General features: G+C 34.3%; 1 protein-coding gene across 1 annotated transcript in view; it reads left to right on the top strand.

The window, feature by feature from the left end:
• LOC138146493 (WD repeat-containing protein 19-like) overlaps positions 1-18,894 on the top strand; it is a 154,033-nt gene that overhangs the window by 83,448 nt on the left and 51,691 nt on the right. The window contains exons 16-24 of the mRNA XM_069068410.1: positions 302-412; positions 844-953; positions 5,823-5,880; positions 7,444-7,590; positions 7,668-7,750; positions 9,133-9,216; positions 9,881-10,027; positions 13,790-13,914; positions 14,365-14,477. Of these exons, the coding sequence (XP_068924511.1) occupies positions 302-412; positions 844-953; positions 5,823-5,880; positions 7,444-7,590; positions 7,668-7,750; positions 9,133-9,216; positions 9,881-10,027; positions 13,790-13,914; positions 14,365-14,477 (978 nt within the window). The remainder of the gene's footprint in view (positions 1-301; positions 413-843; positions 954-5,822; positions 5,881-7,443; positions 7,591-7,667; positions 7,751-9,132; positions 9,217-9,880; positions 10,028-13,789; positions 13,915-14,364; positions 14,478-18,894) is intronic.

The following is an 18,894-nucleotide window of genomic DNA, read 5'->3' on the forward strand; positions in this document are numbered from 1 at the left end:
TGGAGTTTGAATGCAGATCAAAGCATGATATTTTCACTTTTAAACATTTTTTCCTGTTTTTTTCTTTGTTCTGTTAATCCTTTCACACGACTAATATAGAAATGCATTTTACATGATTGCACATATATTACCTATATCAAATTGCTTACATCCTAGAGAGGGAGGAAATTTGTAATTCAAAATTTTATACAAATGAATGTTAAAATTGTCTTTACATGATATTGGGAAAAATAAAAATACTGTTAAATATAAAAAAGTAAATCTACTTTCCAGTACAACTAACATTTATTTCCATTTCCAGGGAATAGAAGATCACAACCTGTTAGCAGGCCATCTTGCCATGTTTACTAATGATTTCAATTTGGCACAAGATCTGTATCTGGCATCTAGTTGTCCTGCTGCAGCACTTGAGGTACCTACATATTCTCTCATTCAGTTATTATTAGTTGATAATTAAGGGGAATTCCTTATATTTAAGTATCATATTAGGTAGAAAATGACCTTTTTTTCTTATATAAGATTCATTTAATTTTCTAGACTGTTTCTTCTATTGCTCTTCCTGAAGTTACACTGTACATCTATCTAAATAATGGGGTAAGAAGTAAATCATCATAAATTGTGCCAGTGTGGCATGTAATATTTTGCCGGTATGATTCAAGGAAGATTATCTTAAATTTGACTTTACTGTTTTTTTCCTCTATGTTTAATTTTTCTTGTATGAGATATTGTTTTACATATCTACATTATTCATGGTATATTTTGCTTGCTTAAAGTTTTCTCTTTGCCATACTTTTTTGTTTATTGAACTAAAATTTTAATGATAAATATTTCTTTGGACAACAGATGAGGCGAGATTTGCAGCATTGGGACAATGCGCTTCAACTAGCCAAATGTTTGGCCCCAGACCAGATTTCATTCATATCAAAGGAGTATGCCATTCAGTTGGAATTTACGTATGTTCTATTTTATTAAAAGCACTGATATAAAAAACATTAAGAAGTAATATCCCCATAGAAGCAATTTTGTTAATGTAGGTTAGTTCCCAAGCCAGCCTAGTGAAGCCTGTTTAATTTATAGTTTAACTGTCTTACTCCAGCGTCTCATCTGAGCTGGGGATACCAAAAAAGGCAGAAACACAGTTCTACTCTCAAGGAATACATATTCTAATGGGGAGAAATAACACTCAAACAACTATGTACATATAAAACTATAAAGAAAGAAATATAGTAAATGGGAGGTAATCTCAGAGAAAAGAAATTAGTAGTAGAGGGACTTAGGAAAGGCCTCTTGTAGAATAGTATTTGAGCTGAATATTTACTTTAAAAATTATTGTTTGCTTATTTTTTAAACATGCATTTACATTTTTTTTGATTTCCAAATTATCTTCCCTTCCAAACCCTCCCACTCCTTCCCAAACCCTCAAAAAGGCAAGCAATGTGATATAAATTATACTTGTGAAATAATTTCCATATTAGCCATGTTTCAAAAAGAAAAGCAAGAAAAATAAAGTGAAAAAATTATCCTTCAATCTGCACTCAGAATTCAACACTTCTTTCTTTGGAGATGGATAGCATTTTTCATCATGAGTCTTTTGGAATTGTGTTAGATCATTGTATTGATCAGTGTAGCCAAGTCTTTCACAGCTAATCATCGTTACAATATCGCTGTTATTGTGTACAATATAGTCCTGGTTCTGCTCAGTTTACTTTGCATCAGTTCATATAAATCTTCCCAGGCTTTTCTGAAACTATCCCTCACATCATTTCTTATAGCATAGTAGTACTCCATCATAATCATATATTGCAACTACTCTATATATTTGAGCATTGAGGCCCTTATCAGAGAAACTTGCTCTAATAAAAGGTTTTTTCCCCCAGTTTCCTATTTTCCTTCTAATCTTTGGCAGTACTGGTTTCCTTCATGTAAACCTTTTAAAATTGAATGTAATCAAAATTATCCCATTTTACTTCCCATGATCCTCTATCTCTGGTTTGGTCAAAAACAAGAGTTCATGACTCATCCATAGATCTGACAGAATTTTCCATGCTCCCTTAATTTGCTTATAATATCACTCTTTATGTCTAAATCATGTAGCATTTTGATCTTATCTTGGTTATGGTATGAGATACTGGTCTATACCTAGTTTCTGCCAAATTGCTTTCCTTCTTTCCCAGCAATTTTTGTGAAATAGTGAGTGCTTGCTCAAAAATCTTGGATCTTTGGGTTTATCAAACACTGGATTACCAAGGACATTTGCTACTGTGTATTATGTATCTAATCTATTCCACTGATGCACTACTCTGTTTCTTAGCCAGATTGTTTTGTTGATTACTGTAGCAGCAAGCACCCCAGCGTCCCCAGGGTGGCTGCTCACACAGGTTCTTAGATCTGCTTTGATAAAGGAAAGCAACTCAAAAATGGGTTAACAAGCTTACTTTAATCAGTCAAATATGTATCGTTTACCTAGTTCAGGGGAAAGAGGTCAGCACCCCGAACTTCAAAATATATAGACAGAATTATCAAGACAGAGAAACAGATCAAGTAGACAGATTTCCAAACTGTCCAACCATTACATCCATACCAAACAACATCTGGGTTTCAAAGCCGGGGGGCTCTGGACAACGGCTAACCCAGAGTTTCACCAAATCACAGAACACTTCTCAAAGTGAGCCCCAAAACAAAGCTACACATCAGGGCTTATATAGCCTCCTCCTGGCTCAGAGAATGTAACAACCTTATTGACTCACTGGCCAATCAAAAAGTATCAACTGAAAAACAAGCCTCCCACCCCAGGCTCCAGGTGCACTTTAGCCTAGGGGCAGGAAAGATCTTTAAATTTGCATTTCTATTACAATTACTCATTTGTAATTTGCTGCTAGACTGATCAATACAATGATCCAATACAATTCCAAAGGACTCATGATGAAAAATGCTATCCATCTCTAGAGAAAGAAGTGATGAACTCTGAGTGCAGATTGAAGGATAATTTTTTATTAGGGAGCTCATTCATGGCCTCTCTAAGATAGGATTATTTAAGAATTCCATTTGCCCTCTTCTGTTAATTTGGACAATTTATATTTTTTGTAAATATCCAACCATTTTGCTTAGATTACCAGATTTGTTGACATATAATTGGACAAAATAGTTTCAAATAACTGAGCAGATAATTTTCTTATCGTTGGTGGTGAATTCACCCATTTTATTTTTGATCCTGGTAATTTTGTTTTATCTTTTAAAAAAAATCAAATTAATCAGTGGTTTATCTATTTTATATACTAAGCTTCTATTTTAATTGGTTCAATGATTTTTTTCTTTACTTTCAGTTTTATGAATCTCTTCGATTTTTAGGCTTTCTATTTTTATATTTAATTGGGTTTTTAATTTGTTTTTATTTCCTAATTTTGTTTTGCTTTGATTTTTAATTGCATGGCCAATTTATGATGTGATCTTTTTCTTTTTTATTGATACTAAGCATTTTGAGATAGAAAATTTCTCAAGTACTGCGTTGGCTATATTCCCCAATTTTGGTATCTTTTCTCATTGTTCTCATTATCTTTAATGCAATTATTGATTGTTCCATAATTTGTTCTTTGACCCCCTCATTCTTTAGGATTAGATTGTGTAGTTTCCAATTAATTTTTAATCTTTATTGAGTGTAATTTTTATTGCATTATGGTCTGGAAAGGGTACATTTAAGATTTATGCTTTTCTGCTTTTGTTTGTGAAATTTTCTATGCCCATTACATGGTTAGTTTTTCTTAAGGTGCCATCTATAGATGAGAAAAAGATTAAACTCTTTTCTGTTTCCATTCTGTTTTCTCCAGAGGTGTATTATATTTAACTTTTCTAACATTCTATGAATCTTCTTAACCCCTTATTTATCTTATAATTAGATTTATCTAGTTTTGAGAGGTATAAATTGAGGTCCTCCATTAGTATTCTTTTACTGTCTGTTTCCTTCTATAACTCATTTAACTTTTCCTTTAAGAATCTGGATGCTCTCCCATTTGGTGCAAATGTATTTAGTATTGATATTATTTCCTTGCCTATTGTACCTTTTTAGTAAAATGCAGTTTTCCTGATTATCTCTTTTAATTATGTCTACTTTTGCTTTTGGTTTGTCTGAGATTATGATTGCTACTTCTGCCCTTTTTACCTCACCTGAAGCACAACAGATTCTATTTTCGCCCCTTATTTTAACTCTGTGTCTTTATGTCTGAAGTCTGTTCCTTCTCAATGACATAGTAGGATTCTGGTTTCTAATCCATTCTGTTATCCACTTCTGTTTTATGGATGAGTTCATCCCATTCACATTCACAATTATGATTACTTCCTTCTAGTGTATTTCCCTCTATTCTAATTTTTTTCTGTTTATCCTTCTCTCTCTTTACTCTGTCTCTCCTCAAAAGTCCATTTTGTTTCTCACCATTACCTCCTTTAATTTCCCCTCCTTTTATCACTCCAACCCCTCTTATCCTTTTTCTTCCTATTTCCCTGTTGGTAAACTTCTATACCCAACTGAATAAGTATGTATATTATTCCCTCTTTGAATTTCTTGAAATATAATATCTAGCCTCTTTTTTGATCATGACTTTCAGGTAGTCTAATAATTCTTAAATTGTCTCTCCTCAGTCTGTTTTCTAGGTCATCTGTTTTTCCAATGAGGTATTTCACATTTTTTCTATTTTTTTATTCTTTTGATTTTGTTTTATTGTTTGTCACATGGAGTAATTAGCTTTCACTTGTACAATTCTAATGTTTAAGGAATTATTTTCTTCAGTTAGCTTTTGTACTTTCCTTTCAATTTGGCCAATTCTACTTTTTAAGGAGTTCTTTTCATCAGTGAATTTTTGTGTTTCTTAGGCAATTTGTGTTTTTTTACTTGTTATTTTCTTCAGTATTTATTTTTGTACCTCTTTTACTAAGCTATCCATTCTTTTTTTCATAATTTTCTTGCATTACTCTCATTTCCTAATTTTTCTATCTGCCCATTCTATAATTTTGAGTTATTTCTCAACTTAATTGGAGGTAAGAAAGTAACTCCAGTAACTGCCAAAGCTAATTTTTCTGTGTTCAGATGGGGGTAGAACAGGAATTATATATATATAGTAGGAGGCATTGGTCATAAGTAATATGTATTTGCATGTGATCTGCATTGCTGTTTAATTTGTAAATTATTGTAACCTTTGCATCAGAGAGTTTTGTGGTAGGAAGGCATGTTTATACTTTGGGGAATTTTCTCCCTTTCTTGCCTTATAGCTCCCACTCCAGGAAGTCTGGAAAATGTATGGTTTGTACTTGCTAGAATATTGAAAACAACCTCCTATCATTAAACCTTGTATTTACAATATTACAGAAGAAAACTTTTTTAGAAGGGGGAAAACAAAACAAATCCCTTTCAATAAATAACCATTAATCCCAAAGATATATGTAAATCCCCAGAGCCTCTTAAAAGTCTTGAATTTAATACCTTTTTCCCTAAGTCCTACTAATGGGGTAGGGAAATTTTTCTCTCTATGTTACCTGCCATTACTTTATGATTTCCAGTTTTGTAAGGACGAGTTTTTTCAGTGTCATCTCTCCAATGGAAAATGAAGTGCCTTCTTTTCTACTTCCAGCTCTTCTTTCTTTTTTCCTTTCAGTGAAGCCAGTTATTTATTTTTACCCACTGCCATGCAATTCAACAAACATCGATTGTTATTGCTAATTTAAGATGCCATTTCCTCTCCCCAGTCACTCAAATGGGAAAAGGAAAGAAGGGGAAAATCTCTCAGTACCTGCTGTTAACTTTATATTAATAAATGTATCTAATTTTCATTTAGGGGTGATTATGTAAATGCTTTGGCTCACTATGAGAAAGGAATCACTGGAAACAATAAGGTAAGACTGAAGGTTGATTTTAAGATTCTATTTATTCTCATAAATTTACTGAAATGCATAAAAACAGGTATTTGTATATAAACTATTTGACAGACTTTGGATATAAATATGATTATGCCAATGAAATGGAGTTACATTACTAATTTTCAAAGATGATTAAGAGAACTTTCAAAGATGACTAAGAGAGACAAAGATGAATATTAGTTTGCTTAGCCCCTGCTTCCAAGATCTAATTCCTAGTCAAATTTTCACTTGTAGGTAAATTTTAATTCCTAATTTCCTAAAATGTAATTATTATTTCAGTAATGCTCAATCTGATCATTTCATAGCTCTTGCTCCACTATAGCAATATTTTAGCTGTTCAATAATTACTTTTGAATGATGTCTGTGTTTTAACATTCTCTTTGCCATCCTTTCTGGCAAAACAAACAAACAAAAATCTAGATATCATTTTTGTCCTGTTCAGCCTGATTTGAAGTCCTGTTCCCATTCTACAGCTGACAAAATCACTTGGAATTATAGAGGAACTTGAAGGGAACTTAGAGGTCATTTACTCCAAATCTTTTATCTCATAACTGAGGAAACTTAAACCTATTGAAGTTAAATGAGACCACACAGTGTTAAATCTAAGACTAGAAAACAAGTTTTTTGATGCCTCTTTCAGGTTTTTCCCCTCTTACTGCCTCAACTGCCTAGTCAGGCTGTGCCCAACATTCTGGAACATAGCATCCTCATGAACACACCCAGCCCCTTACCCATGTGAAAATTAGAGGTCTGGTCAGCTTTTACTGCTACCATTTCTCCTTACTCACATCCCATCATCAAAACTGACTTCAGATCTATTTTTTCCCCCTTGACTGTTCCTCTCTCTTACAATATCTTCCCTCACTGTTTTCGTCACTCTGATTTCCAACCTAAAATAAAGTACAGTTTCATTTGTTTATTAGACATATATTTATAGAGCTTCTTTATGTAAAGTACTAAGTACTAAGGGCGATATCTTTGTTCCCATGGGAATATCTAGAATCGTCCTTCAAATATGGACACTTTTATCAATGTGTTTGTGTGAATGTTTGTATATGTACATGATTGGCAAAACACTAATTTTAGAAAACTTGCTGTAGTCCAAACTAAAATGAATTGAGGACTGGATTTAGTTGAGGCTCATTTTGGTTCCCTACCCCTATAGGTAAAAGTTTAAAAGTTAATATATTCTGAATAATAACTAAAGGAATGCTTTGGGAAGGCTTTCAATGAAAAAAGCTACCTATATAAACCCACCAGCCACATTAGAATCAACATATTTTCAAAGTATGGGAAATTTTTTTTAGATTTTGGCTAAATTCTGTGTTTAAATAGAAAAATGAAAGTAATTCCAGGTGAATTATTCTTGAAAAAAAAAGAGTACTTTTATGTAATTAATTAAAAGTCTTATAGAAAAAATAATATAAAATTATTTGTGTTCCTTTAAAAATGTATGTGCCTCTGTTTCCATGAACTTTTTAAAAACCATCTTTTTTTGTGAAAAAAAAATGAAAGATATTTTTCTCACTGAAATTTAAGTATCAAGAACATGATGAAGCCTGTCAAGCTGGAGTAGCTCAAATGTCCATTCGCATGGGAGATATTCGTCGAGGAGTTAATCAAGCCATTAAACATCCTAGCAGACTGCTGAAAAAGGACTGTGGAACAATTCTAGAAAGCATGAAGGTAGTCTTTGAAAGTCATATAATTAAATGATTTAATTAAGGTATTTTTTCATTACAAATAACTTTCTTTTATTATAGCAATTTTCAGAAGCCGCTCAGTTATATGAAAAAGGACAGTATTATGATAAAGCAGCATCTGTGTATATCCGATGTAAAAACTGGTAAGAATTTGATGTGACTATATATAGTGCAGGGTTGTTTATAAAAAATTTGTAAAACAGTTCAGAGCAAAAGTGTTCTCTCAGTGTGAGAGGGGATGGAGTATGACAAATAATCATACTTTGAAATAAGCACAGGGATGAGAGGTGAAGAAATGAAAATATAATGAAATTTTAAAACCATTAGCTATTAAAAGTAAAGGAAACATTCCCACCACAATGTTCTTATTTCTTTAATTAGCTCAATTATTTCTTGATGACCTCTTTATCTCTTTATAATATCTTTGGGTTTACCGACTTCAGAACTAACTACCATTTTTTTTTTCACTTTTTTGGAGGGGGGAGGGCAGGGCAATTGGGATTAAGTGACTTGCTCAAGGTCACATTGCTAGTAAGTGTGTCAAATGTCTGAGGCCAGATTTGAATTCAGGTCCTCCTGACTCCAGGGCCGGTGCTCTATTTACTGTGCTACCTAGCTGCCCCAGAACTACTACCATCTTATGAAGTAGAGTCTCCTGTTTTATTTTAATAAAGTTAGTCTGCTGAACTTAGCTGCTGAAGAGGTATAGCTGCAAGCACCCTAGCATATCCAGGATGCATGCCAACATAGGTTCTTTGATCTGCTTTTCTAAAAGAAAACAACTCAGAAGGGGTTAACAATCTTACTTTAATCAAACATATATCATTTACCTAGTTCAAGGGAAAAAATCGGCACCCTGAACTTCGGAGAAAATATAAATAGAAATTACAAGTAGACAAAAAATACAGACAGAGAAAATAACACAATTCAACAGACAGACAGGGTTACAGTTAGTTACCAGAGAGAGAAGCACCAACATCTGGGTTTTCAAAGCTGGGGGGCTCAGTGGTTGCTCAGAGTCTCATCTGGCCAAATCACGTAACTTTTCCCATAAGTAAGCCCCAGAGCAAAACCTTATGTCAGGGTATATATATAGCCTTCTCCAGGGTCAGAAGATGTCACAACCTTTGTGACCCATTGCCTAATTACAAAGTAACAACAGGTATGGTGAAAAACAAGCCTCCCCTAAGTAAGCTTCTCTTGTTGGACTCCAAGTGAGATCCATTTATTAAGGGTCAGGGAAGATTTACCATTACATGAGACAAATTCACTAGGTAGTAAAACACAGACAGTATGAAAGATAGCATCAAGTCAGGGTAACAACTTTAACAATATTTTTTCTCTTGGTTTTTTAAATGACATAAGTAACAAAAAAGATTTACAAAATTTTTCTAAGAACTTTATTGCTGTTATATATGTTTTAAAATAAAAAAGTTACATTGTTAGTTTGTGGGTGAAGGGTATACAAATGTAAAAGAAAAATTTACTTCAGGCATATGACAATTTATTAATTTCTCTTTTCTAGGGCAAAAGTTGGTGAGTTACTTCCACATGTGTCTTCTCCAAAGGTTCACCTACAGTATGCCAAATCTAAGGAAGCAGATGGAAGGTAAGTTTCATTTCAGAAAATAAATATTTTATTTTACCAAAATGTCAAGAAAGATATGTACTAAATATTATTTAAAGACAATTCAATTTTCATGAAAATATAAATATCTACCTTTCTGCGAAAAAATTTATTTAAATAGTATCTTAAAATAACTTGTGACATCATTTAAAAATGCTATTTAAGTTTTACATTATTTGCATGAATAGCTATCTCTAGGCTGAAGTTATAGGTATTCACTTTGAAAATTCTTTAGTTTAGTTAACAATTTGTATATTCTTTAGTTTGAATTTGATTCCTTTTGAATTACATATTTGGATCCCCAAGTGCCATGCAGTGATTTGGGGATCAAGCCTCCAGTGGCCATGTCTTCTCTTCAGGGAGACAATGACAGTGATGTGACTTCTAAAGGCCTTACCTGATCACTTCTATTAAGAGTTTGCCACCAGGAGAACAAAGGGAATGCACAACTAATGAGTGGGGTAGAAACTGGGGAAAGAAGCAATAAATGGAAAAAGGAGGATAATAACTAAGAATAATAAAGGAAATGGGAAAATTAGAATAGTGGTTTTAGATAAGTAAAGATCACATTTGTGATTACAGACCTCTAATTCTTTAAAAAATATTCAAAATGTGAAATTTAAGACATGCCCATTATTTATTCCAGATATAAAGAAGCTGTTGTGGCTTATAAAAATGCCAAGCAATGGGATAATGTAATACGTATATATTTGGACCACCTTGGTAATCCTGAAAAAGCTGTTAGCGTTGTCAGGGAAACACAATCTCTTGAGGGAGCCAAAATGGTAGCCAGGTAATATGATAGTCATGTTGTAACTTCTTGGGGTAAAAATATATGGTACTAAAAGGGTCAGACATAGAGGGGGAAGTAGGAGGGGATATGTGTTCAGGATCTCACAGTACCTTTATCTCAGTCCAGGTTCATAATTTCAGTCATCTTTGACTCTTTTCTTTCTACCCATATATCTTGTTGCCAAGTTGTACTTAATTCTATCTCCATAATATCTCTCATATTCATTTTCTTTTTACTCATCTCTCTAGTTTAGGTTCTCAGCACCTCTCACCTGGACTACTGAAATAGTCTTCTGACTCTGTGTTCATATAATAGTAATAAAATAGTAACTCTTATAGAAATAATAAGGAAAAGAAGAACACTAGTAACTATCTCCAAATATAAGCCAACTGCGTGCTTATTATATACTTCATGCAAAACATTTGTAGAATGTAACACTAAAAAAAAATCTATAAATACAAAAAGCAATGTATTGGTTGAGGAACCAAAAGAAGTGCCAGAAATTTTACCAGCTAGTCAGGTCTAATTTCAACCCAGTTCTTATTGACTCCAAGTCTATTCATTCATACCTAGAATGTATTATGTCTTCAGCTTTGTCATTCAGAAACCTTATCTTTTTTTTTTTTTTAAGCAATTGGGGTTAAGTAACTTGCCCAAGGTTACACGGCCAGTTTATGTGTGTGTGTGTGTGTGTGTGTGTGTGTGTGTTAAGTATCTGAAGCCAGAACTGATCCTGGGTCCTCCCAACTCTGGGGCTGGTGCTCTTACTCACTGCGCCACATAGCTGCCCCCAAAACCTTATCTTCTTTCAAGGCTCAGCATAAGAACCACTTTTTCGCTCATGAATCCTTTCCTGATTCCCTTAGTTATTAATTCTCTCTTCTTCCTCAGAAATTCCTAGAACTCTCTGATTTTTTCTTTTGCCCTTTAAATACCCACCAATAATTGTCAAATTTCAGCAGAACGTGATTTCCTTGGGCCAGTTATTTATTTTGTTTTTGTTCTCCTATGTCCAGCACCTAGAACAGTGACTTGCATATGATAAGGCCTTTGAATTGAAGTATAATAAAAAAGAATACCTTTAGTATAGCTACATATCTGATGAGATTCTTGTGAGGATGGATTTTAATGAAATAGATGGCTTTCATGCATTCTTTATGAAAAGACCAGAGCTGAAACAAAAACTTGATGTTCATACACAAGACTCAAGAGAAGTATAAAAAGGCAAAAATGAAAAAGAAATCAAAGGCCTTTAATGAGGTTAAACTATTTACCTTCCTATGATGGGATGATCTTAAAAAAAATATAAAGGGATAGGAACCACAGGGAGGAGGGGGAAGAGAGAGGACGAACAGGGAGGAGAGGGAATTATCTCACATAAAAGAGGCATTCTAGGAAGAATCTTGTGATGGAAGAAAAAATGGTAGGGTCATCATGGTAGTCACTGCTTGAAGATAGTGAGTGTCAGGGATTTGATGTCTGTATGGAAAACTGTTCTCTATTAAAAATATACTATCAACAAGATAATGTCAAATCAAGGTATTATTATCCCCATAGTACAAATGGGAAGAAGACTCAAATGATTTTACCACTGGTAAATTTCCTCTGATACAAACATCTTATTAGAGATTTGGTCATTATTGAAGAAACTGCCTTAAAGTACCATAACATTTAGGCCATTTGTCAACCTAAAAATAATAAGATTTTATATGATTTGAACCTCACTTTCATCAGAATTGGTTCAAAGAAGGAAGAATATACATACATACTCAGTTGGGCATAGAAATCTACCAACAGGGAAGTAGGAAGGAAGAGGATAAGAGAAGGGGGGAGTGATAAAAAGGAGGGGAAATTAAGGGAGGTAGTAGTGAGAAGCAAAACAGACTTTTGAGGAGAGACAGAATAAAGAGAGAAAAGGATAAACAGAGAAAAATAGGATAGAGGGAAATACACTAGAGGGAAGTAATCATGATTGTGAATGTGAATGGGATGAACTTACCCATAAAACCGAAGTGGATAGCAGAATGGATTAGAAATCAGAATCCCAATATGTCATTGAGAAGGAAAAGAATTCAGACATAAAGACACAAAGTTAAAATAAGGGGTGAAAATAGAATCTGTTGTGCTTCAGGTGAGGTAAAAAGGATAGGAGGAGCAATCATGATCTCAGACAAAGCAGTAGACATAATTAAAAGAAATAATCAGGAAAACTGTTTTGCTAAAAAGGTACCATAGGCAAGGAAATAATATCTATACTAAACACATATGTACCAAATGGGAGAGCATCCAGATTCTTAAAGGAAAAGTTAAATGAGTTATAGAAGGAAACAGTAACAGAATACAAATGGGGGACCTCAATACCCCACTCAAAACTAGATAGATTTAACTATAAAATTAATAAGGAATTAAGATTAATAGAATTTTAGAGAAGTTAGATATGATAGACCTCTGGAGAAAATGGAATGGAAACAGAAAGGAGTACACAGTTTAAAAGGGTACTTTAATTTCTTTATGACAGTTGTATATTGAAATATGGCTAAATATGTCAAAGGTTCCATAACTGTAAGATATTAAGTAGAATATAGGGATATAGTTGTAGAAGGCAGTACCCTTAATGGTGAAAACTACTTTTTTTGCATGGTGGAAAACTTCATAACTTCTCTATGAAGTATTTACCTACCATCTTGGATGTCCTTCTTTAGGTCTTAAAAATTTTTTTTGTTAGTATAACACTCAGGCTATTCTTTTGCTACCAAATGACTGGTCTGCCTCCTTTTCCCTATCATGAATATCTTTTACACTTCTTATATCCTGGGATGTCTTTTCATTACTTTTTTATTTTCCATAGTTTTGCTTTTTTGGAGGACATAGTCATTTGCAGAATTTATGTCTTTATTATTTGCAGACATGTTAGTTATACCAGTCTAATACTGTTCTTAAAAACATAGGATTTTGTATTAGATGACGTCCTGGGATTTTTAAAGACACTGTACAATTTCCCAAAATGCAGCCTAGGCTACTTTCCTCCTATTCAGTTCTGAGCCAACCTCATTTTCTACTTCACTGCCTGTCCAAAATGTAGGTACTAAATTTAGGACAAACTCAGTGTGTCACATATCTAACTATCAGTCATAATATGGTGAATAGTAGCTCTTCATTTCCTTGGGTTTTCTGGTGTGGGTTACTAAGGTAATATCTTTTGAGTATTGGGATCACATTTAGTGAAGTCTTGAAAAGTCAGATGGAAAACTTATTTTGGAAGTTTATTTTCTAAGTTCTCAAGTTTTTTAAGTTTGTCACTAGAAAGACATTTTTGTTTCCTTAAAGCCATTTTAATGTAGCTCTAGAGGCTACCAGGAATAATCTGTTTCTTATTCTTTTTCTTTCACATCTTCCATGAAAGAATTGTTTTAATTCCAGATGTATTCCTTGAATGGAAAAGAGAGGGAATTAAATTTTGGCTTGGGGAGACCATCAGATATCACATTATTATAAATTATTTTCATTGTAGCTGTTCTATAATTGGGTATCTGGATGTAATTATTGTCTATCATTGAGCGTATTATATATATATATATATAATATTGGCAGTTGAGTTTCCTGTGCCTATTGTTTCTTATTGCATCAGAGGAAGGCAAGAAAGTTGAGCTATGAAGAGTAATTATGGAGGAGGGTTCTGAAACCAAGACAACATGCTTTAAGTCAAATGTGCTAGGTTTTTACTAATTTTTTTTATGTCATACACATCCTCATTTGAATTAGATTCTTCCTCCAGCTGGGTGACTATGGTTCTGCTATCCAATTTCTGGTTATGTCCAAGTGCAATAATGAAGCTTTCACACTGGCCCAGCAGCATAATCAGATGGAACTTTATGCTGATATTATTGGTAAATATTGTGAAATTTTCATGGGATTATTTTCATTTAAATGTCATATAAAACTTTTTAAGTGTTTTGCGTTCAAATGTATTTGCCTGAAGCTTTGTCACCATGTGTGGGGAACTTGTGGCCTTGAGGCTGCATGTGGCCCTCTAGGTCCTGAAGTGCAGACCTTTAATTGAATCCAAACTTCACAGAACAAATCCCCTTAATAAAAGGATTTGTTCTGTAACACTTGGACTCAGTAAAAGGCTGCACCTGAGGACCTAGAAGGCCACAAGTGACTTCGAGGCCACAGGCTCCCCACCCCTGACTTAGACCATTCTTTGCTTCAGTAGGAGTAAATTCATTTGGTCCCCTGGACTGAAAGATATTAGAGATGGGCAAGAAGAGTTGGCAGTGCCAACACACACCTGGGATTGAAGATGTAGAAATTACATTTAGTCTTTCTGGTTATAGGTTCTGAGGATACCACTAATGAAGACTATCAGAGCATTGCTTTATATTTTGAAGGAGAAAAGAAACATTTCTCAGCTGGAAAATTCTTTTTGCTGTGTGGTCAGTATGCACGGGTCAGTTTTTTTTAATGCCCCCTCCCCCCACTTAATAGAATTTATTTTTTTCCAATTACATGTAAAGATAGTTTCCAACATTCATTTTTACAGCTTTGAATTACAAATTTTTCCCCCTCCTTCCTCTACCCCCTCCCCAAGACAGCATACAGTCTGCTGTAGGCTATTATTAGACATATTTCCACATTAGTTATGTTGTGAAGGAAGAATCAGAATAAGGAAAAACCACAGTAAAGAAAAAAAAAGAGAAAATACTATCCTTTGATATGCATTCAGACTCCATAGTCCTTTTTCTGGATGGAGAAAGCATAATCCATCTTGAATCTTTGGAATTGTTAGATCATTGTATTGCTGGGAAGTTGATCATTGCACAGTGTTGCTGTTACTATGTACAGTGTTCTCTTAGTTATGCTCATTTCACTCAGCATTAGTTCCTGCAAGTCTTTCCAGGCTTTCCTGAATCTACCTGCTCATCATTTCTTATAGAGCAATAGTATTCCATTACATTCATATACCACAGCGTATTTAGTCATTGGTAATTTAGTCAATTGATGGGCATCTCCTCAATTTCCAATTCTTTGCGACCACAAAAAGCTGCTATAAGTCTTTTTGTACATATGGATCCTTTTCCATTTTTTATGATCTCTTTGGGCTACAAACCTAGTAATGATATTGTGGGATCAAAGGGTATGCAGTTTTACAGGCCTTTGGGCATAATTCCAAAGCTCTCTAGAACAGTTGGATCAGTTCACAGCTCCACCAACAGTGCATTAGTATCCCAATTTTCCCACATCTCCAACATTTATAATTTCCCTTTTTTTTGGTCATATTAGCTAATCTGATAGGTGAGAAGTGGTACCTCAGAGCTGTTTTAATTTGCATTTTTCTAATCAGTAGTGATTTAGAGCATTTTTCATATGACTATAGATTGCTTTAATTTCTTTATCTGAAAACTACCTGTTCATATGCTTTGATCATTTATCAATTGGAGAATGACTTGTATTCTTACAAATTTGACTCAGTTCTCCACATATTTGAGAAATGAGGACTTTATCAGAGACATTGGCTATAAAAATTATTTCCCTGTTTTCTGCTTCCCTTCTAATCTTGGTTACATTGGCTCTGTTTGTGCAGCCCCTTTTTAATTTAATGTAATCAAAATTATCCATTTTGCATTTCATAATGTTCTCTGTGTCTTGTTTGGTCATAAATTCTTCCATTCTCCATAGATCTGACAGGTAAACTATTCCTTGCTCTCCTAATTTGCTTATGATATCACCTGTTATGTCTAAATCATGTAACACAGGTAATTTTTTTTAGCTGAAAACAACATTGGCTTAATTTTAAAGATAGTTTTGGAAAAAGTGAGATCAATGAAGAGTTGCTTGCATAATTTACTTTCTGGGTTTATGTCTTTCTGCACGTTATTTTGGTGATCCTTTAACTGGTTTCTATTTTTCCTTTTACTAGATTTCTTCCAAAAATGTTACAAAGTCAATAAAATTTTCTTCCTATAAAGGCTCTTTAGTCTGCTGTTTCCCCCACCCCCTGCCATTTGAGCACACTAAGTTGTCTGCCTCCATCCCCTTTAGCTACTTGACCTAGGACCTCAGACCTTATTTTTCTGGAGTATCATAAGTTTAGAGAAGAAACTGTTCAAATCCAGTTTTCCATTCCCTTTAACCACTCCAGTATCCACAACTCCAGATTCAACTTACTCATTACTATCCTCAGTATTACTCTACTTTCTTGTTCTATCATTTTTCCACTGTACCTTGTCCAGGAACCTCTAATCTTTTTTCTTTTTATTCTGAACTTAAGAAATAAAACAAGTATTTCCATTTATCTTTGATTATTGGCATATGAAATTTAAAATTCTTTAAATTTTAAAGTTTATCTTTAGTCATATTGTTCTTACTTTGTACGTGGTGGGCTAAACACTATTGTGGTCAGCATAGATCCCTGGGACTTTCTTTTCCTTTTAAGTTCATATTGAGCCATTGACATGAAATGAAATTGTTATATATTCAGCAGTTTAATAACTGTCATTTATTTTAGTTTAATGAAATTAAGCAAGTTTTTATTAAGCACTTATTTTTCCATGCCTTTCTCACTGGAGTAAGTTGTTCTTTTGAGGACAAAGGCTTGAGGAGGAGAGCCACAGCAGAATTAGCACCATGGTTTTGTCCATATCAAACAGTTGAACCAGAAATGTGGATATAATCAATTTCAAGAGGAAGGTGGTGGGCCATGTTGAAATACGTATGACTGACAAAGAGTGACAAAGTAGAGATGAAGTCTAGAAAAGGCAAGGGATAGATTTTTTTAGGATTAGGGTGAGCATGTTTATACACAAATGAGAATCAGTGAATGGGGTTCAGTCACTCCTTGGCAAAGTTCCGTCCTCCCTTAAGAAATGAAACTTGAAGTGAGTGAAGGAAGTGTTTATTTGTGCTCCCGAGTGGATGTATGGTACCCTGTAGGGATGTATTCATATGTACAGAAGCTACAATGAGCTTTTTATGGAGTAGTACTTCCTAGTCCTTCCTTTTGGAGCTGGAATTGGTCCCAGCTCTTCTGAGTTAGAATCTTTCCAATCTACTCACTACTCCTTACCATGTTCTCCATCCTGAACATGAATCCCATGTTAAAAAAAAATGGAGGGATAATCTATGCATCGGTGTGTAAGTTAATATGTATGAAGGCTATTAGGTGTGCACAGATACAAGAGAACTTTGCCCCTTATTTGAACTCTTAGGTTTTGAGGGGTTGTCATGTCCTAGCCTCTAGTTCCTACTTCAGACAGGATGTACCCTAACCATAAATTGAGTAAGGGGAAGCACAAGGCCTTGGTGTTTACCCCCTGCCTCCCCCTCCCCCATAGTGCTTTGGAAGCAGAACAATGAAATTCCTTTCTCACAGTGAGGAGGGGGAGATTGAAAATGCGTTTAGAAGAAGAGACATATTGAATTATCAAGGTCCTTGAGGAGAGGGAATATGGTTAGAGCACATGTAATTCAATTCAGCAAGCACTGATTAAGCACTTACTACATACCAGGCATTCTGTGAGGTCCTGGGGTACTAAACCAAAAATATTTTCTTCCTTAAAAAGGTTATATTGGAGTGGGAAATAATAGGTAGAGAGATAAATAACTATAACATATAATCAAAGTAAAATCAAAGCCATTTTTTTGGGGGAGGGGAGGATTTCTAATAATTGGGTAGAATGAGGAAAGGCCTACATAGTCTGGAATGAACTAGGGATTCCAAGAGATAGAGGTAAGAAGGGAGAGCATTCCAGATAGGGGGAACACTGTGCAGAAGCAGGGTATGGAGTGTTGTATGTGGGGAATGATAAATAGGATCATTTGGTTAAAATATAGAAAGCGCAAAGAGCAGTTATAACAAATAAGTTTGAAAAGATTAGTTGGGACAAGAATGTGAAGGACTTTAAATACTAAACAGAGAAGTTTGTATTTTGTACTAGAGGCAATGGGGAGCCACTGGAATTTCCTGTATTGAGGTAATAATGTGTTCAGATCTCTGCCTTAGGAATAAATTTGGCTTATGTGGAGGATATTTTAGAAAAGCAAAAAAAAAAAAAGCCCCCGAAACAAACCATTATCTCTTCATTGAGAGAGCTGAAATGTTGGTAATTCTCCTACAGGGATTAATTTTATGTATCAGGCAAAAAAAAGATAACTCATTATTCCAAATGTGCTTCATAATTTCCTCCTTCAATGCCTTTATTCATTTCATTTCCTCTGCTTGAAATGTTTTCTTCTTATAGCTTTTGCCATTGAAATCTTGTCCTTTGTTCAAGATACAATTCAAATGCCATGAAACGTTCCAAGAAATAACCAGATGTGATCTCTCTCCCATGTCTGAACATCCATAATACTTTGTCCCTTTCTGGTGGCATTTGTGACATCATTCCTTTTTATTAATGTTTTTATTGATATACTTCTTTTGTCTATACTACCCTCATCCCCTTACTTCACATCATAAACTCTTTGAGGACAGGATCTTTGTCATACTCAGTATTATATCTGCTTATACACGGTCTCCTTCACCTCCGGTCACCTAAAACAATATTTTGCACATATTAGGTTCTCAGTAAATATTTGTTGAATTAAATTAAATATAAAGTTTTAAACTGTGTTTAAAACTAACCTCAGTAAGTCTATCCCAGATTAACCCCTTATATCTCCTTGTCATTACAAAGTTCCACTTCTCTCATCACTCCATATGTATATATATTCCCTTCCCTTCATTCATGATAGAGCTGAGGGTCTACAATTGGTGATGTAGAAGTGGAGCTAAGAAAAGAGACTGGAGCTAGACATAAAGACCAGGCAAACAGTACTATAGAGATGGTCATTTAACCCATGGAGCTATGAGTATAAAATATTCCACA

Source organism: Petaurus breviceps, unplaced genomic scaffold (assembly GCF_028583685.1).
Source record: "Petaurus breviceps papuanus isolate PSGF00001 unplaced genomic scaffold, PetGlider_PUasm1.0 140, whole genome shotgun sequence".
Taxonomy (NCBI): Eukaryota; Metazoa; Chordata; class Mammalia; order Diprotodontia; family Petauridae; genus Petaurus; species Petaurus breviceps.